Raw genomic sequence first — 23,357 nt, forward strand, 5'->3', positions numbered from 1 at the left:
ATATCAATAAAATAATCATTCCATGTCGTCTTTTGAGGGCATTTTTGATTGTAAAAAATATATGTGTACGTCACCGGAGTCTCTGCAATGATAATTTTATCACAGCAGTCTCGCGCAAGTAGAAGTTCTTTACCTATTAGTTCTTCACTTATTAGTCTCAATGTCTGGCGCAAAGCCAGACGTTTTCCATTACGATTTCGCTACTATGTTTGACAAGAAGGAGCAGTGCGCGAGATATGCTAATGAGCAGACTTCCCTCGCTTGAGTTTCGGAAGAATGTTCCATATCGCGCTAAGCTGACCACTGCTGACCATGACAGGCGTGCATTGGACTGGTACAGGTTGGAACTGAACATTGAATATGCTGGTGGTGACGGTCGTGACTGATGCAGTATCCTTGGACTTGTCCACAGCATCGTTCAATCATTGCTCTCTGAGCTGCCTTGATTCTGTACTTACCCAAATACTGAGACCAAATGCCTGTTGACTGTGCTTTAAGAGAGACTGGCGCCATGCCTAGTCTCTCTTAAAGCACAGCCACAGTCAACAGATACCAACCCCCTCAGACTCAGAAACCACAAACGCCCAACCCTTCCTGCTACCTTAATACTTCTGGATTAGCAGAGGATATGATTAAGACCTTTCCAAAGAAAAAAAAATAAAACAGAGAAAAATGTTGTCAATATCTCTTTCATCGTTCACAAACACTGAGAGGAGGCACCCAATAAAGTTACACCGGTATAAGATTGGATTCCCTAGCCTAAGATAGTGTGTCTCGGGAATAAATGAGTCTAACCCACTCTGCATTTAAAGTCTGGCTGAGTGTCTGTTTTAGTTTCTTGTTGAACCATGTTGTTATCCTTAATCCGTCAACATGCAATAGGGATGGACTTTTCCATTGGGGACATTTTAGTCTGCTCCACTGGTCATCCCTCTTTTCTCATAGTCCATTATTAAACAGAACGGCATAGCAAGATTTTCTTTTCTGTCTGCTGAGCCGTATTTTTGTCCAATATGTCAGTACCTTATAAACTGAATCGTGTATTCCGTGCCCCATACTTTTCCCTAAAGATTCTGGCAGTTTCGAGAGTTACATGTAAATTCCGACCTTCACTGACACTATTGTTAATGATATTCATTCTGGCTTGTCACGTCTAACACTAATTTGTTCGACTTGAAATTCGTCTTTCGCATACGTATTAGTTCATACGTGCCTTTCATGTTATATGTCCTCATCATGGTAATAATACACTCTTAAAATGTAACAGTAAGAACAACTAATTTGGTAGTCCCTGTTGAACCAACTATGGAATTGGTAAAAATTAACCATTAAATAGTTATTCTGTCTATAAACAAGTAGTAAAAGCTACTATTAAAATGGTTATTAATAAGCACTATTTTGATATTTAAACAGCCGATTTAACAGTCGGTGCAATGCATGTAGGAACTACCAAAGCGGTTGAAAATTACGAATGAATATAGTTTTTTTTTCACTCATCAATTTTAAGAGCGTGTACGTATGGGTCAAGTAAACCAAAGCCAAAAGCTCAAGTGTGGCGATTTTACTGATACGCCCTGTAGTTTCCCATTGGGTAAGTCAGTTTTTGGTCCAATTGCTACCTCAGTATAGAGAGGTTCCAATAATGCACATCCCTTTTAAAACAGTAACCTTTTTTTGGCAAGCCAATTTTTCCCTGGGCAAAATCCAAAAATTGCGGAAATATAGTGGCTCAGATATAATACTGACATTCGTTTTCACAAAATCCTGTCAACAAAACTTAATTGAAGGAAGGTTTTAGAGAATGAATTCAGAAATAGGTGGCAGCACTGGTTGATCAGGTTTTTGCCACCTTTCATCGAGTAGCTAAACTAAAATAACAGCGTCCTTGCCAAGGTGCGACCGGCGTTTGTTTAAAACAAAATAGACGTCTATCGGGATAGGCCTGAATTCCTGTAACGGAGAGGCAAACGGTATAATAACGAAAAGTATTATGTGTGTGGGATGCTTTTACTGATTTAATTCAACTATGTAGCTCTCCTGGTCGTTTGAATTCTCCTGTTTTCTTTTATCAATACCTCTAAATGCTTTGTCATTGTTTATAATCGTTGGCACAATACAAAACATCCGAATTACTCTTTCTAATGACCAAGTTTGTTAAACGTCTTTATTGCCCACTATACCTTTATACTGATAATAATCCCCTTGTTTCTTACGGATGTTCAACCAAATTATCAAAGAAGAGGCGGCGATCTGAAAAATTACTTTGTACTTTATCTTTAGATGTGTTTAACCCTTCTGATCGATTATTTGTCACGAAGTCATAAGTTTGATGGTGCACAAATTTGATCGAGAAAATTATTTTTTGCATGTCTTATCGCCTATGCTAATTGGATAATTATGTTTACTTATTAAATCCTCGATTTCTGGGGTCAACCTATCCACTGGTAAAGTTTTCTGTCTAAAGAATGGTGGCCGAAATTTTGATTTAGCTTATCAAAGAGAAAAATTCAATAATTTCAAATTTCAATATTTTGCAAGTCAATCTTTGAGTTAGAGTCGGATGGGTCCACCAAGGCCGATTAAATGAGCTAACATTTACATTAGCTCACTCGCGCCCTCCAAGAAAGTCTGACAGTCCAGTCCTAATACAATGTAGTCTGTGTCAATGTAGTGATGACCCGACACTGTACTGCCCGTGCTTGGAGCGGTTTTTGTGATAACTGTTTGAAGGGTGGCTATTTTGGGCGATGACATGGCAATGATCACATGACTGTATGTACTGTGTTATTTTCGAATCGGCCAATCACTGATGTTTTGTGACAAGTGACATCAGGTGTCACGTCGAAATATATAGATGCTTACTTTTGTCTATTTTCGCCTTGGTGAATTAAAACTGTAAATTTAAGGTAATTTTCAGGGCAATACGAGCTATCGGAGGGGAACCGCTAATGGCGCGAATGCTTTGTATAATGGAGGTTGCACATCATTCAGGAATCGCTAATGGCGCGCATCCTTTGATCACGACTGTAACTCCGGCTGCAAACTTATTGAGTGATTCACACTCGTCTAATCACAACTTCGATTCAACTGAACTGACGAACGTTTTTGATTTTGAAAAACAACCTGCGCCTGGACAAGAATGTTCCAGACCTGCCATTAACGGAACTAATAAAGTCTTATTAAAAGTCGCGGTGATGGTCTACGACTTAAATAACGACTTCGTGAAATTGGCCTGAATCACAACTCCGGTTCTCATTGTCAAAACTACTAACTGTGAAGATGCAGGTGATATATCAAGGGCTGTTGGACCGCCAAATTGGTTAGAACTTGAAGTCCTCAAGCATTAAGAACTTTACTCATGTCCAAATTTGTATGAATGCCAATTTCGGGGGTGGGAGTCTGTTCTATTATGTTCTAGCCAAAATGGTTAGGCCTATGGTCAACCCTTGCGTTAATCAAATGTATCACTAGATGGTTGTTATTCCACCTGCGAGTTAAAGTCGGAGTGGGAGACGAAGGACTCGCATACTTTGTATATTGCCCATAACAACGAGTTAATGTTTGAAAAGTTTGCTTGCGTTGCCAAGAGTTACAACCATCGAAAATAAAACTACCAAAATAAAACTTGTTTTACAGGTAAACAAATACAACTTACATGTATTTACAGAGCAATAGGACCCATCCAATGAGCTATATTTAAAACTATCGCCTCTTATTTTGTCACTATGGGTTTATTATTAAGTACGAAACGCATGTACCTTGCGCCAACGATACAAACGTAACGTTCATACGAATGCCAAATAAGGCGTATCATGCTCAGCATCGCCGCCAGTTTCGAAGAGTTGTGAAGTATCGATCGATGAGTGAAGTATTCTCGGAATGGCTGTCCCGTGGGTTTGGGGATGATCTGGAATCATGACTCCATGGTGACAATGGCAACGTGATACGCCATCCAGTCGATACAACACTTCATGAACCCTGGGGGACGCGGTGAAAATGTAACTCTGTCAATGATGCACAGCATTTATGAATTATTTCCCGTGTAACCGTTTACGTGGAGCCGAGGTTGCATCCCACGCGGTCATTACGCGCATGCGCACTACATGAACGCGTTTTCTCGATCCAGAGCGTTAGTAAACGGACTTAATTCGTTCATTGCGGACTGGTAATTCTCGTCTCGGTGAAGATGCGGCTGCAGACCATAGTTTACCTTGTCTCAGGACTTATTGTATTACACATGACACATACAGATGGATATGTCTACGACCCAGAAGGTGAGTACAAAATACTTTTAGTTCTCAGTTGTCTGAATGTGTTAGAGACAAATCTTACCGCACTACGGACTTTTCTACAATTTCGTCGTTTCAGAGCGATGCAAAATAGGTCAGTTTCGCAACCCTTGCAAAAGCGAAGTGTGAATACGTACCTTGTCATGTCCAGCGCAAATTGTTTTTTCGGGGCACTCGCGAATCAGCATTTGTAATTCGTCAAAGGAGGAATTAGGGACATCTTAGACCGTCGTCGATGAAATACAATTAGTACTATTCCTATTCTCGTAGTTCGTGTAGTTTGCGCAGCCTACCTTTTATATCTTTGAAAAACAAAATGCATCCCCACTGAGGATCTGCGGTGGCAAAGTGTAGAATTACATTTCTTTGGGCTACGGCCGCATTGGGACGGGCACACTTTTTTTACCTTGCCACTGCCATGTTAAGTTTACTTCATAATGACGCACGTGCACGTCAGAAGTCACCAAATGTTTCACTGACAATAAGAAATTTTCATGACAAGTTTCCTTGTGATGAAGAAACGTGACATCAAATTTTTTACACGCAATATTCCATCCGAAATCTAAATGCACTATATATATATTCACCAAAAATTCCAAATTCAAAACCTGTTCTTCTTCTTCACTTTTTCTCCAAAACTTTTAGAGTGCACATTCGTGTTGACTGAAACACCCTTGTAAAAGAGACTTGTTAAGTGTTCTCGGCAAGAACTAATGATTATGATAAATGCATTTAATGAATGCATTTTTACCATCTTTGATATTTGTAATCTATTGGCTTTGGTGTGCTGCACTTCTTGAAAGCGACGCACTATTCTAGAAAGCGAAATTTAAACCATAAAACACCAGGGGCTCAAAGAAATGCCAAGCATGCAATATAATGCCTCATAAATCAGAAATATTATCAGAATTTCAGCGAACAACCTCAGTTTTGATTAAGCTAATGAAGCTCCCATGACAACGATAGGAAACAATGTTGTTGTAATTAGACGGGGTCTAATTAATAATTAAGTTGGGTTTGTTAGCTAATGAAATTTAACGCGCATTTTTGAGAGAAATGAGTTGTTTTTATCATCATTACTTTGCAGTCACGCAATATCGCCACTTTGATATTGCGATAATTGTCGACTCAAGGTGCTTATCAATTCGAAACGATTTCCCATATTCTGCAAGTTCTCTAGTAAGCCATCTTTTCGGAGGAAGTTGAAGAGATCCAATCGTGGCACAAAATCTGTATTAAGACTATTAGCAGAACGTAGTAAAAATAACTAAATTGGTGATTAGCTCTTATGCATTATCCCAAACCAGCCAGCATTAGTTAGAGCAAAGATTCTTATCTCGTTACCCATTGGCGCTATAGATTTTGCCCGGGCCACTTTTTTAATGTTTATCTTGGTATTACATTACGTTGCTACAGTCCCTAACAAACCACTCGTCTCTCTACCTCCCCAACCAGTCAGCAATGGTCATTGCCATGATTCATATCTCGTTACCTCTTTGGCACAATGTCGCACAACATAACAGCCCGGGATAACAAGTGACTGTGTATCCGTGTGAGAGATGTGACATGAATATCAATAGGCATGAAGAAGTGATTTGATCATTATCAATACATGATGACAAATACTATTGTTTTATCATGTTGAGTCACTTGTTCAGGCGAACCAATCAACATTCTATTCCTTTTCCATAGACAAGGTGTATCCAGCGCACAAGCAGGCGCCTAAAAAATGCTCGATCTGTGTATAAGGGTTGACAATGGGTAAATGTAAAAAATTGAAATTGGCCGCTTGTTTTCTTCCACTTCAAATTTTAGCAAGAGTATTTCGCCTTCAAAACTTGGAGTAAACATGATGAAATACGCCGGGAGTGCATTCTTTGCTTATTACAGGATGGACTCGAACCATTGAAATGTACATTCACCGTGTTTTGAAGGAGTTCTAATTGCTCATAGAATTTCAATTTCTGACATAATACTTCAACATGCCCTCAAAATCCTGGAGCAATTATCACACCTTTCAAAACAAGGGAAAATGGCATAAAGAGGTAGCGAGCGCATTCTACACTACGCAAAGAGTACACTCCCCGCAGTTTCATTATGTTTACTCCAAGTTTTGAAGGGGAAATACTCTCGCTAAAATAGTTGAATAAAACAAGCGGCCATTTTAATTTTGTTAATGTTTACCTATGGTCAACCCTTAAAAGGTTACCAAAAGGCCAAATATACATCGGTGTTTTGTCCGCATCAATACAAAACACGTTTCGGTATGGGAGTCATCATCGCAAATCTGCGAGGCCAGTACACCAATGGTTCCTCGAACAACCACAACAGCATTGACCCGTAGACTATGATAGGCCACGATGCTACATTTCTATTCCAAAATGGTTCACACATCATCATCAGGTCTACTATTCCTTACCAGACGAAAACGGTGTTAATCGTGAAGGAGTGTGACTAAGGGTCAAACCAAATAATTAAGTCTTTATTAGGCAAATGCCCGAACTAATTGTTGGCTAAGACATTTCCTCAAACGACTGAATCAGATTCTTGTGCGATTGCCAGTTGTCGTATTAGTTGATGTGTAATACAACGTGGAGACAACCATTCCTTCATGTTGCAGTGCGTCACTCGCCACTCGCCAATTAGGGTGAATGGTCATGGGATGAGCGAAGAAAGACCAAACCTTGCTCGAATACGTCACATCCTCCGTCGGCGGGCTGTTGTAAAGAGAATTGAATCCGGAACCCCCTTGTCGGCGAAGACTGGGGGCTAAACGAGTTCTCTCCGTGCGAAAGCGCCGCGAAGGGCTTCAATCTTCAGTCTTTACCCTTTTCAGCATGTCTGTGTATTATTTTCCAATGTCAGATCAAGCTTCTCTTATAATCTTTTCTACAGTTTGGCGCGAGTCAACGTTGGATGGTCTTTTTGCCTCTCATCAGATAGCGATCTTTGGAAGTGTGCACGATGGCATTCGGCAATTAAGAATGCCCTCACACTAGCACTATTGGAAAATTATGAAATCCCGGCTCTTGCATCCATACTACATGTATTTATTTGGTCACTGGATATTCTGATGCGGTTCGTGAAGCTGTGATACGAAGCCTTGATTAAATATGATTATGGTTGTCCAAATAAGCGGCCCTAAAATGCCACTACATGAAGCAAGCTTTCAAAAAGGAGATTCACCTTCAAACAATGAGAAAGACAATGATTGAGACTATCAAACGTATATTCAAGCACGCACTGGGGTCTAACCGGATGGCCGTTGTTCTGTTGGTATGTTTCGCTCTGTGTTTGTATGCTCGGAAAGTGAAAAGTTGCCCGTCACATTGGAATAATCCATACCTTTATATAATATATAACGTCTTACCGCTAAATTGCATATAATGTATACCCGTAATATGTTACCTGCTTTTGATCGACATTGACGACTATCCGATAAACAATATTGAACTGTTCTACCCAACCAATCAATTTCGCTTTGCAATTGACATTCACACAAAACGCGTGGCCAGTGTCATTCCAGTTGATGCGGATGATTTGCTATTGCAATGCTGACAATTCACAATGAAGTTCCCCAAATCAATTTCAATAAAACGTTGGGGAAGGGTCACGGCCAAACAAGCAGCGCATTATTTGATCAACGCTTTGATCAACCTCGGTCCCAAGCATCCAGTTGTGCTTGGTTGGCCGTCCAACCCTGGCAACAATATGTAAATGTGATGATTTGATTGGTTGACGGTGACATCATCGAAGGAATATGATACAATGTACTGGTTTATTGACAATATTATGTTTTTTGATTAACTAATTGGTTTCAGCAAAACAAACCGCTTCTTATAATCGCGAAACGAAACTCTCAGACGCATCTTGAAATGATATATTGGGCATATCCTTATTTGTTAGCAAGTTATGAATCCCTGGAATTAAAATCTAAGCGATGAAGTAACAAAGAACGATCTCATAGATAGTGACTAATGAATAATTTAGCTTTTGCTAATTGGGGATTGTTAGAAAACCAAAAAAGCTATCTCCTTCCGTGAGATGATAGCAAGCGCTCTGTGGCAGCTGCGAGTTGCGCTCAGCGCTTACCTTATCGCTTATTGGCATGATTCCCCTTGTTGAAGATCTCCATTGATTCACTAGTAGGAGGCTTTTGGCGACTTCTTAACAGTTTCTCTAACTTTTTCCATATTTTTCCGACAAAAGTCCGACATTGTCCGACTTTACCCTGCAAGGTCGGATTTCTAGAAAATCTGTGAAAATATTAGGGCTTCCCAAAAAAGGGCAATAATGATCAAAGACCTTTATTGAATGGGGTTGATGAGGTGACCTATTGTGTGAGATAATTAGTATTGACACATAGGGTCACTCTGAGTTATTGACTCACACCTGGTATTTTTCACAATCATTTAGGAATCCGAAATTTCCAGGAAAAGTCGGACAAAATGTCGGACTTTTGTCGGATAAATCTGGAAAAAGTTCAAGAAACGGTTAATAAGAAGTCGGAACAAGACTCCTATTAGCGATTTTAATTGTAATACAAAGTGTACTTGATTGTGATTGTAATAATTTGTCTATTTGTGAAGATCTTTTCAGTTTTGTATACAAAATGTCGAAGTGCAATATAACAAGATTCTTAGTTCAGGGCACTGAATGTTGATGTCGTGGTTCTCAATACCATCATCACTTGATTTACAAGATCAACCTTTTAAACAATAACATGATGATTACCTGTATTTTGATATGCTTAAAACCACTATTCATATCAACCATGGATCATAAATTCTTTGAAAACCTTCCGAAAGTAGGCCAATCCCCATCACATCGATATAATCAGGTCGGGGCGCGTGCATCAAATAAATTGTTAAAACCATCTGATGCACCTTGGTGCAGTGTAAACATTTGTGTTGCTAAATAAAGGCATGATTATTGTTATGATAGGCAAAGTCGAGCTATTCACAACTCCCCACAGATGACCTGCTATGTCGAAAGTAGGCTGTTGGGAATCGAAGACAGACATTGAGCTATTTCCCCGAGCCGATGGTGTATGCGCCAAAGTACCCTTAAATTGATGTATGGCAAGTGTCATTGGCTTGATGGACAGTTGATTGAGATATTTACCTCAGCTTGCATCATATTCTCCTTTTTTTGCTGACCTACATCTTCTTTTAGAAATCTGGTATGATTAGTTGTAAAACTTAGTGTAAAAACCATCAGTGACGCTACTTTATATTTGACTAATATGTGGTTTTATTCGACTCTTATCGCCTCTAAATATATGTATAAACTAAATATTGAAAAGGAAATGGGTACAGGACGTCAGGTTTATAATACCCCTCATATCTAGCATTTAGGCTATCGGTACCCGATAACAAGATCACGTATATAAGTGATTATGGTTATTGCTCACTTGGTCATAATCGTATTTATTGTCGCTTGTGATACAAGGCATTATCGCTTGGACCTGTCACGCTATCGTAATCACATGTATAACGGTACTGCGTGGCTTCTTCGTGAGCGTCGTTTGACGGAGGACCAAATAAAATAGTCAAATACTACACTAGCTATTATTATATATCCAGTGATAGTCTTTAACCAAGTAGCAGTCTCGTTAAAGACCACGTGGAACATTTTTGATGATACTTGCCTCAGTGTTCCGGAACAATCGATTGGTGGCATTACGAAGCCTGTGACCCTAATCAAAATAGCGAGCCTTATTAAAGATTTGTTTGTGCTCTCCAAATACAATTGTAGGGGAGGGGGAGCTTTCAGAAATCGGTGCATTAAGATAAATTATACCTGTATCCCTCATTGTAGTGGATGCGTCCTAGCCGATAGCCAAATCTCGCCAAGTCTTACAGTTCAAGCAGCGGACGTGCATTAAGAGCTAGAACTTGAAATCGTTCAATCAGACCGCCAGCGCGTGTATGTTTATATTGAGTCAATCCCTTGCCGCAGAATACAAGCTACGGACGTGAGGAACACTGTAACTCATTACCGCTATGACTATATCTGTGATAACTGAGTTATACCACTCTAACCCAGACAAATATGACTTTCTGAATGCATTAACAGCTTTTTTCGATGGTGGTGTAAAGACCACTGTCAACGCGGAACATAAACCAAGCGTAGATTTGTAAAATGTCGACGTGTGTATGTCTAATTCCGTGGTCCGCTTCGTCAGACGCGGATTTGTTTTTTATATGGGCTATCCGATGGCGTGTTTGTAGATCAATATACCGTTATATAACAACAGTAGAATTGCAGGTTCTTTCCCATTTCTTTTTAAGGATTGATCTGGATGAAATTGATTGTAGTTGCAGTTGGGTGCTTGTGTTGTTCTAAAACGCATCTCAATGAAATTCTCGAATCTTAACCTGTCTTATGCGGACTTCCTATCAATAGAATCTATGGCTGTAACGTTTACCTGACTGTCACATTGAGATCTTGCTTGAAATAAAAACAGTCCATGTTTTACTGCACGCTTTAAAAATTCAGAATTCGTGTTAAAACTGGTTGAAAAAATGTAGTATTTTCTCAACCGGAACCACCATATTTTCACACCGTTACTTAAAGGGTATTTTACACGATAAGCGAATTCAGGCCGGCTACTTTGAATATTATCGGGCGGTGAAAATAACGTTCTGTTAAATTTCTGTTAACTTTCCGGCGCAGATCAGTTAGCTGGGTTGGATCTGAAGAACCTCGCTTATGCCTGCACGTTGCATCAATTGTCTTTACATCGACTAAGGCGAGGTATTGTATCACTCGTTCGAAATTCGCTTTAACCTCGTCATGACTCGTATTAATCTATCTACCCAAAAGTTGCATTCTAATCATCAGTGTTCATCAATGATTATGGCTTGGCTAATTTTGGCGTTTTCAACATCACGTGATCTGTAAGGCTTCTGATACAATCGTTACAGGATTATCAAAAGATTATGGTTTAAGATCTAAATACAGGATTTTACATTGTTGTGTTAAGAATGTGTATGCAAATGGGAAGCAAACTAGATACGATTATCATAAGCGTCTTATCGGTATGTCGGGCCTTGGAACAGTTGATCGTGATGCTGACATCAAGAATTATTTCCTGACTCAAAGAGGCCCTACCATGATGCAGACAATGGCATGACCAGAGCTATGAATGAAACCAGAAGTTTTTTAAAGGCAGTATTCGTCTCCCTATACTTGCAATTCTGCTATGCATGGCATTGTCCATCTGATGAAACGAGGGGTTCATGTTCGCTTCTCCGGCCATGCACACAAACCCCCGAGACATTCGCCCTCATTTGGTGAAGTACAGACGCACACCACCTTTAAGCCAGCGCCGAGATTAAACTATCAACCTCGGTTCTAGTAGCATACTTCTACTATGATTTGTATGAATGAATAGCGCACTCAGAACTGCGGTGCGCACCTCGAAGGAGACAGTGTTCTCTATTTGTCGACATGATAAAGGCGAGTCATTCTCCAAAGCAGCGATAATATTCAAGCATAGTGTAGGACCGCCTCAACACACTACTATCTCTACTATCCACTGCGCCGGAGAATGAATGCGAGTTGGATATCGTTGGTGCTACGTTTTTGAAATTCCTCGACTCAAATGTAAGCGACGCTAATAGTGATGCTATTACGGGATATGAATAAAGTTTGGGACTTGGATTGATCAATGAGAACCTCTATCGGCCTAAGGTTTGTACCGTCCCGTTCACAATTTCCCATTGGCATATGGTCGTATCGCTATACGTTTCCTTTATGCAAGTATCAATTCGTTTCTTGTACCCCCCCCCCCCCCCCCCCCTCAAGGGTAGTTAAGCTATCACCACTAATCTTTGCCGATGCTTGAGTAGTATTTATTTTTCCTTTAGTGAAAATTTGGCGAAGCTGGAAAGAATAAGGATGCTAATGTGTCGATGTCTTATCGAACATACAGCCTTACCCAGTAAAATTAGTTCGGTTACTTTATATGACGGTGATAACTGATATATTGTTGATGGTGATGTCTTGACGAAAGAAAAAGTAGCATTGGTGAAAAAAGGGTGATGCGTGAGCCTTAAGATGTCGTTATAGGGTGATAAGGTGTCGTACCCTTGAGGAGGGGGGGGGGGGGGGGGACAAGACACGAATTGATACTTGCATTAGTGACGAGAGACATACTGCCTATAATCCACCTGATGACAATACGTTAGGAGATTACACGAATACCGGATATGGGCTGAGCTAATCAAATACCTCCGATATTACCCTGACTGTTCTGGTACAAATTGTGGTCTGACTTAGACTGGTGTAATGTTCTCAAGAAGTGGCTTGAAGCATCATTGGGTATGGAATGTTGTATACTGGTAATATGAAGGTACGGTGGACTGCTTACATAAAATGGCCTTGCCCCCCTCCCTCCCCCAATGCAAATATTCTATAAAAGAACAAAAACGTTTTAATATGACATTGTGGCCAATGATATCACAAAATATATCATTGAATTTCCAAGGTAAAACAATTATTGATATGAAAATATTAAGAATCGGGTTATGCAGAGACAAAACAGTTTTTTTTAATTCATTTTATTTTCGTTATTGATATAGTACAGGCTGTTAAAAATACTTTTACCTTTAAAAATCTTGGTAACTTTTTTTTTAAAATGATACAGGGACACACCTTTGGATATGGAAAATAGAGGCTTTGAGAATTTTGTTAGAAAAACACTTGTATGAAATGGTCCAATAGTTATTACGTAACAAGCCATCCAATTTACATGTCATTTCATTCAAACAGGGCAGGATTGTCAGTAAACAACATGTCGACAGTGCCATGCAATAATATTGCATGGCACTGTCGACATATATGTCACCCACCCAAAAGCCTTGCAATACGGCAAAGGACATCATTTCTATGGTATTCACGGTGAAGATGCCGTATCCTGCTGGGCAACGAATTTTTGTAGTGATTTATATTTTTTCAAATAACCTGTGTCTAATTTCAACACTGAGAGCATTTTCTAGAGAATATTGAGTACATAATCGCATTTTCAAACCAACTGGTCCGGAATTATGTCAACAAATTCTGTACGGAACAGCGCCATCTTCAGGGAGAAACTGAACATAAACTCCCATGCCGTCTTGTCCAGAATGTGACGTTCCAATGCATTCGGAGGTCGCCAGGTGGAAAGCTATCGATTTTAAACTGTGAGTTGAAAATCTGCTGTTTCAGAAATTGCCTGTCTTTTTCAGAGGTCCATTGCGTAGCAACCACTTATCACAACAATACACCTTATATCCCAAAAGAATTCTCATGGCCTCTACTGTCCATATCTTCTGCATACAATAATTGATAAAAACGTTATCAACGTTTCAAAATGTAAAAGTATTTTTTAACACCCTGTATAATTTAATATTTATTATCATTTTATCTCTAATTCATTCCGATCATAATGATGCCATTCGATGTACATATTATTAGTCAAACGCTAAATTTGTTCGTTTCTTCAGGACATCGTTGTTCCCTGCATCTGACTAAGTCATGTAATATATCAACATTGGCTGAGTCTGTCCCCAGAAACGTAAAATTGTTTGTCACACGGTTCTCGAAATGGTGATTCCGCGCCCGTGGGAGGTTAGGTGTAAATGCGCCTGTCAAGCCAAGCTCATTCCCGTAATGCATCTATTTCCGCAGGCACTGTTGCCGAGTCAGATGTGTCTGTCAAGATGATGGCATATACACCTTTCGCTGCGTCTCATTTATCGCTGACGTATATGTCGTTGTTGAGATGATTTGACGAGTTTTCTGTTTTCAAAGTGTCAATTGTGATTTAGAGGTCACGCACGATGTTTCTAAACAGAGAAAGATTTACCGTCTTGAAACACATCACCACCGTTTATTTAATTAATGCCAGTTGAAAGTACCCCGTGGCACTGGCTGAGCCCTTAACGAAAGGCCTTCCATCACAAATTTTACGCTCTTCCGGCCATATCCAGAGTGTAATAACCACGCCCCATTTTTTCCACACTATAAAATAGGTTGTTTGTTATTTTCCTCAACATGATTTTCTTTCCGTGTATGCTAGAGCTACTGCATATATTATGGTGTAATCTGTAAGTCCGTGTCAACCTTCAATAGAGAGGTTACGATTTTGATCCGAGGACGAGAACGTGAACGAGATGGTTTTTTTCTCTGGTTGACGTAATCAAGTCAAACTGATTGTTTTGTTTTATTGTTTTTAGGCATATCATGCACTATAAACACACTGTTTTATTGTATTTCTGACAGCAGGCAGTATCTATCGTCAAAATACCACCTCGTTCTCGGCTCGAAATCTTAACCTCTCTAACCTTGAGTCAAACACATAACAATTAGTACATGTACGTGTTTTGTCATCGTTTTGTTCAGTGATATGATAATGTGCAGCTGCGTGCAAACAGTGGCCTTGCCCCTCGTCCCTTCAGTTGTCTATATCAGTTGGCCATTGATATGTGATCTAGCGTCAAGTGCGCGTTGGAAGACATTGGTATGCACTTTGCATCACATTTCTCGCATATCTCCACAGCGCGCTATCACCACAGGCATGCAGTTATTGTCATATTTACCGTCGACATCAACAAGTTCCTTTTTCATCATCAACGTCAAGGGAGTTATAGATATGATAAATGTCTTTAGACAGTTGGAATCGACAATAAATTTAGCTTCAAATATAAAGTCGGACTGCTGAATTCATAATGCTATAAACGTCTCTATTGGCACGATCGCAAGAAAAAAAACCAGTACAATGAATAAGGTATCGGAATCGTTTTTTGGTTGGTATGTATTTCGACAGTTTTTTGATTGTGGGGAACACTGCAATGGCAATTTACATGTCATGACGATTTTACCAATAAGCGAAATAATCATTGAATGGTAGCCGAATTTGGTACCCAGTGCTGTTAACTAAGTAATTCATGTCATGTAGTTTCGTTTACACAATCTGATTGATGTATTCTTGCTGTTTGACTGAAAGACCACGGTGTAAAGAAATAAAAAATATGATGAATGTCACATTATTTCTTTTACGATTATTAACAACTAGTCAAGACAGTACAGCCGGCAATTATGAATGTAAAATTATATGGAAACGAGTAAAAGTAGATCTGTATCCAAATTTGTCACCATAAAAAGAAAAAAAGTCCCCAATCAATTTGTTTGCCGATCCAGCACAATAAACGGGTCATAAACGTGTAGTAACTATAGCAGACGTGATTATTTTTAGTCAATAATGACTAACGATATTTTGGTAAACGACTTAAGAAAAACCGTCAATACTATGTTATGAAGGATTCACACATGTCAGTTTAACTCGAAATCTTCAAATTAAGCTGCCGTTGTTAAAAATAGTTTTTGTTATTTTTCTGGTAATTAAAACTTTGAACGATATAATTCTTAGACGCTAATTACACCGCAATGCCTGAATCACTAAATTAATCATACTCGTACTCCAATCCAATTTCAAGCCAAAAAGAAAACGGGCGACGGACACCGCCGCATTTACATGTATATTTATCGCCAGGGATTGGCTAATGATTTATGGTAATGGGCTCGAAATAACAATACAATAAACACGTAATACTACACTCTGGGGTGCAGTAAAGCAAATGTCTCACTGCACTTAATTGGAAAATTATTAAAGCAATTGCGGGGAAGTCGGGGATTATGAAGCTTAAAGCCAGAAAATGGGACATAATAAAGTAAAATTGGTTGTTAAAGTTGCTAAGAGTGAACCAGACTGTTTGTTTATGATGGATAATGGTTAACGAACCAAGATGTTTTCGCGTATCGGTAGAATTGTCTTGCAGCGGGCAAAACAACGAATGCATTAAAACAGCAGTTGCAAATTTTCATTTCATGGTAGGTAAGCTACATTTATGCACCCAAGTTTGAAACTCCGGAAAGTATTCTTAACAAACAACTTATTGAATTTTGTATGCATGTACATTTTCTATGATTCTTAGTTAAGTTCTTAGTTAAACTCTTATCTGAGAGTCCTTAAATAACGTTGCAACAAATAAACACGTGAAATGCTGATGGAATTGGTTAGAACCTTGAAGAAGAATCTTAAAAGACATATGGCCTTTTCAATTGGAAGTGCGAGCTATTTTATTTGCGTTATATCAGTATGGTTTACATGCCATTCATTATTATCAGGTAGACCCCCTGATATATACATGTATATATTTTGGAAGGGGTTGATTTTGTGCTTTTTTTCCTTTCCAACCTTGACATTCTTGATTCCACATTTTGTAAGGCCCCAAACATTTTATTTTTCCTTTGTATCGAAAGGGAAGCCCTTGAAGATTTTGGAAGTCTTGAAATAAGATGTAATATTCCTGCACAACGACAAAAGGCGCTACAACGTGGCTTTCCCTTGACAAAACGTGCCGTACTTGGCCAAAACGAGCGCTTTTTGATTGATTGGGGATAAGAGCAATACGTAGCAATACATACAATCATTATAGGCTAATATAAGGTGTGATTCTGGTCATATGTAGTGTCGGTTAAAGCCGAGGTCGATCCGTATTGCATGGTTTGATTTGTTAGTAAGATCGTGAACAAGGTGAGGAGGTTTCGAAAATTATTCCGTTGGCCGTTTCTGCCGAGAAGAAGTGATGATTTCCTGCCAATTCCGAGTACAATTTTGACTTAACAGCGACTTTCGTACGAGCAATACAAAGCCCTTCAAGCACCTCATCAGTCGGTATCAAGGCAATTGATGCGTCATTAAGTCATGCACCAGTTTCTGAATGGAAGGAACCCTATTGTCGGCCCTATTGTCCGACAATAGATTATATTGTCCGACAATAGATTGTATTGTCCGACAATAGATTGTATTGTCCGACAATAGATTTTCATCAGGCCGAAGCTAGCTCAGCTTACTAGTCTCCGCCGGAAATATGAAGAAGACATGAGAAGGTTCATTTTCACCGAAGTATGCTGAATCGTTGGTCGCGCGAAATACCCTTTAACAACCGCACACATTTGGAGATATAGTCACTCAATACGAAACCTAGACATTGTGAAAAGAATCGGCGAGGGCACGTGTTGTATTACCTGCTCTATCCTAAATTATAAAACTTATTGGCGCATCCCTTCGCCAACAGGCATCCCCTGGTGGTTCATATACTTCCAAGTACAATAACCCGATACTAAGCATGGATCAAGCCATTAAGATGAGAGATTCATGTGTTTTGTAACACAGCATGCAATATTTCAATTATGTGGGAAGGTTATGTTGCTTTTATTATTGTGCGTCAAGGTAACAGGCCGGAATAATGTGGTAATGTCTCACGGGGCAATGACGCCTTGAATAAGATATTTTATGGCGAAACTATGTTTGTAACCAATGTTGAAAACCAAGATACTTTCTTATAGAATACTAGTTTAGAGCTTATTCAGTTTCGTGTGCATGTGTTTGTACATGTACATGCGTTCTATTACATGACCTCGAAATCACTAATACGATCTTTCATGAGAGTCTTACAATACTTCTATCTCGATTTTCGAACAGAGAGAATCGAGAAAAACGTATTTCTGTATTTCTGGATGAACCGAATGAAAATTCCTGGCTCCAAGCACTCCTTCGAATGAGACGTAATATGGAGGTTTCTTGTTTCTGGCGTCGATGTCAGGGCATGCCTGATTAATACGCAGTCAGGAGAGAAACATGAGTAGCTTAATACGTGAATACGGAGGTTTCTTGTTTCTGGCGTCGATGTCAGAGCATGCAACAAAATACACTGTCAAGGGAGAAACATGAGTAGCTTAATACGTGAATACGGAGGTTTCTTGTTTCTGGCGTGGATGTCAGGGCATGCAAAATACACTGTCAAGGGAGAAGCAGAAGAGACTTGATACGTTGATTCCACATCAAGCCAAAGACGCAGTTTCTATAGGCAAATAATACCAACTGGCGCCTTACCGCCGAGGTACGTAACAAAAACGAGCTTTCCGCCTTGGATGAGGTGAACTCCTCCTCAAAGTGCAATAGAGCAAACGTGGAAGAAGAATGATTCTCTTCTTAAAAGGAAACAAAGATGAAAAGAAAACCGTGTTTTCATTAGCTTCCCCCTCGACCAAGCAACCAGTTAGAAATAAAAACATTCACACATACAGGCCATGATTAAAAAGCCATCCGACCAAGCAAACAATTTATAACTCGAACCGAACGAGTTGTGCCCGGAAAGTAAAATATTATACTCGGGGGAAAAATTATTTGATGCGTTCGACGGTGTATTGACTATTAATATGTATTTAGTTCAGTCAAATGGATAGGCTTTCTAAATATTTGATTATTTGCGCGAGCACGTGTACATTTGAATCACAGGAGACCGATCAACAGTCGGCGATTTCAATTCAACTTTCGTTGCCATGGCTCTATAGGTGTACATTTCATGAGCTCATGGTGAACTAAAAACGATTCCTCCAATGTAATGTTTCGAAATATCAGCCAGATTGAACTGTGTTGTACTATCATTCGTTTTCAGGAATACATTCCCTTGTGACCTGCTTTTGAAAAAGGGGTTCAACAAAGACATTACGCTATTGGTAGTGTCTGCTTGACGCTCTCAAGAGACCATTCAGAAATGACATAATGACTCGTGTTTTTGCTTGAGAATTGCTTAGAAACGTTATACGGTCGAGAACAAACCATTTATTGCAAAATTTCAATTGGTCTGAAAATCCTGGTCTAAAGTGAGGTAACTTATAACATATAACCAATATCACCAACTTATATTATGTGTTATTTCATTTCAATGCGGCCAATACCTACTCAGTATTCCATACCCACAGAATAATTTCCTTGGCGAATAGAATTTTTGAGAGAACATTTTTCGAAATTGGAGTCATTTCATGGTAAATTGAATTTTTTTCACTCTGTGTATATTACTGCATGCTAATGTACATATAACTCGGCAAAGTAGTTTTCTATCAGTAGATAATTCATACTGTTTATTTTCTAAGTTGCTTCACGTAAGTGTCCTCGGATGATAATAGTGGAAGGTTGCTTTCTTGTATGTAGGCTATTCGGAATACAGTACGTATTTTACATTCGAGATTTCTTTATTGTTTGCCATGACTGACAAAGTGCAAAAAGTCATTTGTAATGGATAAAAAACATTACTTGAATAATGAATAAACAACTATGAAACTAAACCAAAGTAATGATGCCAATTATTTTTGCGAGCAGCAGAAGGGAGGATCTAATTATTTCAATGAATTATATCGTTGGAAAAAACAATACAATTAATTACGAACACATAGTCCATATTAAAAAAACTCATATGCCAGTCAAGCGCTTAATATGCAATTAATTAGGTAATTGTTCGATTCTAACCGAATGTGGATACGTTGATTATTGAGTATTTAATCATACTGTGATGTTACTCCGAATAGGCTGTCATCATTTTGTTGTCGACATTTTGTTCATGTTATCTTCAATTCGCTATATTGATGTGACCATGACTGATAAAGGTTATTAGTTCCCCCATCGTCGCGAAGGGAAAATAATCATAATGGTGGCTTATACCAAATCGTGAATCCATGCAAGTCAACATATTTTCGTTTACTTATCATGTATTTGGAAAATCTGAAGACTGTCAGAGTCAAAGTGCTATATAAAGTTACTATGAAAGAAAATGTAAGTCGTAATTCATGAGATTTACGGAACCTCTCTTGCGTATGTTATAATAATAATAATAATAATACTTATATAGCGCAGTATCCAACCATTAACTGGCTGCTCAAAGCGCTTGATAGGCCTCTTTAAAAAGCAAATGTTTAAGTTGCCCCTTGAAAGATAACAGAGAGCTGCAGTTCCTAACAGTTGAAGGAAGTTTGTTTCACAGCTGAGGGGCTCCAATTGAAAATGCTCTACCACCGACTGACATGACATTGGCCTTTGGGATAGACAGAAGAAGGGCCGATGAAGAGCGCAGAGTTCGAGAAACGGAGTTAAAATAAAAAGACATTAACGCAGGAAGACTATTCGGGCATAAAACGGAAGCGAGCATCTACATTGGAAGGCTAAAAGATCTATGCAGGCGACTTTTCCGAAATGTCGAAAATCATATAGGATTCTCGCATTAGATTCTTAGTAATGGTCTCATTCAATTTGTATCAGAGTTGTTGCGTGTTCGTGTCTGTAGTACGGGTCCCAAACTATCATTATGATGATTTCATCAAAAGCTCCTAAATGTTTCTGACCGTCCCTGAAAAAAACCCTCATATTTCGTATGCCCTATATCATGTATATCAGGAAGGTACACATATGTTTGATAAAAACCCTGAGAGGTGAATTTCATTAGCTCCGAAACCTTTCTTTTTAAGGGTGTTTGAAAGAGGAACGTGACAGAATGTGTTTTTAGTTTCAATTTTGATTTTTAAGTGTACACTTCAACGGGCTTCATGTCATATCTATTTCTGCACCCAACATCATGTAGAAAAACTATTGCAACTGGCTGTCAGTCTCATCTCCAGTTGGCATCAACATTTCCTGCACCATTCCCATGTTATAGACGAGATATGTAACCATGACTCGGCCATATGGTGACTTCTCTAATTACTTTTATTGTGGGATGATTTGCCATCTAAACCTTTGGGAATCGCACCGCTAATGGATAAAATGTGCCCACAAAACTGGTTTGCTCCTGGTAGACAACTTTTCGAGAGATTTTTATTGGTTGGAATGAATAAAAGTAGTTCGGTTATCGTAGTATTTTTCTAACCTGAACTGATCTGATATGCACCGTGAAAAACAGACGCTAAGCGCAATCTTGTGATCATGCACAAATTAGTGGAAAACGGTGTCCAAGAATTTGATAAAAAGCACGACCTGCAAACTGAGAAAAAAAAGTAATCGGCGCGATAACCTGCAGGTTATGTGTTAACTTCTGACTCCAATCCTGAAATCATCTCCTTAAATTTGTAGGTTAAATTTATGTTATATCATATGAAAATATGAGATTTAATCTAATTGTGGAACGTTTTTATGGTGATTTTCCACCTGCGTATTTACAAAGATATTTTGAAATCGAAATTGAACCTGTGTATTAATTAAAAGTCTATGTCCGAGGCCGCTCCTACAACATGACTTGGAGTACGACTTAATTAACTCCGCCCTATTCACGAATGCGATCTGGAATTAAGTATATCATTGTTCAGGTACATATGGTTTATCAGGAATCCGAAAACGTTCGTACGTTCAGTTGGGTCAAAGTTATCATCAAACGCCCTCCTAGCGTTGAAGTCGGAGTAAGATGAGTTATGATTGATGTACAATCTCAGTGATATTTCTTACCTGCTCAACTGAGATTACGCGGAAACGCGAAATGGAGAAGCCAAATCATGACAAGAAGTCAAGTCCACTACCATGAGGAGGAGGTTGCTATCAGATAATATGTCGTTTGACCCCATTTACTGATGATGACGGCAAGCACCTACGAAAAGAATAAGATAACTTCCAGTTCTTGGATGAAATGATCAGCGAGGCAAAAAACACCACTTCTCATTAAGTCGAGTAATGTCGAGCCCCGCGGCCGAGTGAAATTGACTAATATAGATAGTTGGGAAAGAATGTTGCCTTCAGATACACCGGCTTCCTTTCAACTACATTAAAGTTTACAAAAAACGAACACTCAACGGTATAGTCAGCCAACGATTCTCTAATGACCGATCGTAGCCCGAAGCCATCGCTTGCTGATCAACTAGCGTTTCCATGCATTACTTCCTCAAGTCCAAACCCTCTTGATAACCGCGAAGTTCCTCGAAATAGCGGAGCGACATCAACAAGTATTATTGATTTGATTGGTGCAAAATGGCGTGAACATCGGTAGCATTAGCAGGGTATTGTGTATTTCTTAATGATGCCTGTATGTCAATATGTGGAGAACAGATGTTATAAAAGCCCGCAGCACACTAGCCGCCAACTTTGGCGACAAGAAGCGTTCAGCTGACGCCTCTCGACGCCGACGTTGGCGGCCAGTGGATCCCGGTCAGAGCACACCTGCCGAGAATCGGCGTCCAGTAGCGTCTTTTCCGCCACTTTAGGCTGCCTTTTTGAAATCATGTGACATCAAGACGCATAGTGATTGGCCATAGCCTCGCCGCCGACGCTAATTCAGGCGGCAATCCGTAGCACACCTGACTTCTTCTTGAGTTCAAACGCGGCGACACGCGTCAAAAATCAAACATGTTAGATATTTGGCGTTTAGTTGCAGCAAGTGGCGGCAAGTCGCGTTCGCCGACGCCGTTCGTAGCAGACTAGGGATTTTTCAGGTGTTCAGGACTCTTGCGGCAAAAAACGCCTGTGAACGCCGAAGTTGGCGGCTAGTGTGTTACGGGCTTAAGGCCGATCGGCCTGCGATTAGGGCAAAATGTCGGGTGACCCAAAAAAATGCAATCAATGAAAAGTCTATTGAAATTCATCACCACTTATAGTTTTCTTCATACACATCGAATCTAGTCAATACATGACATATACACAAAGTTTTAGGTAATAGGGATCGGACGGCATTTTTATGGTATGTATTTCAAGGAAAATCGTCAAAATTTTCAAAATGGCGGTTTGATCAGGCACAGCAAAAACATGGTTCATGAATGAACCAGATTCATATGCTGTCATTAAATGTTTGTGGTTTCTTTATGCATAATCTCAAGGAAGACAGCCCCTAGGCAGTAGATCATATCATCTGAACAGAGCAATATAGTAGTCATGATTAGGCCACATTTGACTGAGGAATGCATTTATTGAGCTCGGCGTCAAATATACGTTTGAAATGCCGCTGGAGATTTTTATCAATAAAAGTACACACACCGCAAAGACTACGACTGTAAGACCCTAAGTCTTCATAATTTGTGTGAAGGTCACGCATTGACAAGAAATAACATGAACCGAGTCTGGAGCTAAAACTTTATTAACTACGTATTTTGTTAGCATTTTGGGTTGCATCTTTTGGGTTCAACCTATACAATGCCATGTCTTGATCGACCTACCGTCGTACGTTACATCGAGGAAGTTTGCCTGACTGGTCATAAAAGAAATAA

The 23,357-nt window shown here is 39.4% G+C and overlaps 1 protein-coding gene across 4 annotated transcripts in view; it reads left to right on the forward strand.

Annotated features, from left to right (window-relative positions):
- Nucleotides 1–4,046: 4,046 nt before the first annotated feature.
- Nucleotides 4,047–23,357, forward strand: part of LOC135501934 (uncharacterized) — a 43,140-nt gene continuing 23,829 nt past the window's right edge. For 2 of the 4 annotated variants that reach the window (XM_064794388.1, XM_064794389.1), the window contains exon 1: nt 4,049–4,274. In XM_064794388.1, the coding sequence (XP_064650458.1) occupies nt 4,187–4,274 (88 nt within the window). In that variant the 5' untranslated portion in view covers nt 4,049–4,186. Of the gene's footprint in view, nt 4,275–23,357 lie in introns of all 4 variants that reach the window. The other 2 variants (XM_064794387.1, XM_064794390.1) reach the window with 2 other exon arrangements.

This window comes from Lineus longissimus, chromosome 17 (assembly GCF_910592395.1).
Source record: "Lineus longissimus chromosome 17, tnLinLong1.2, whole genome shotgun sequence".
Classification (NCBI taxonomy): Eukaryota; Metazoa; Nemertea; class Pilidiophora; order Heteronemertea; family Lineidae; genus Lineus; species Lineus longissimus.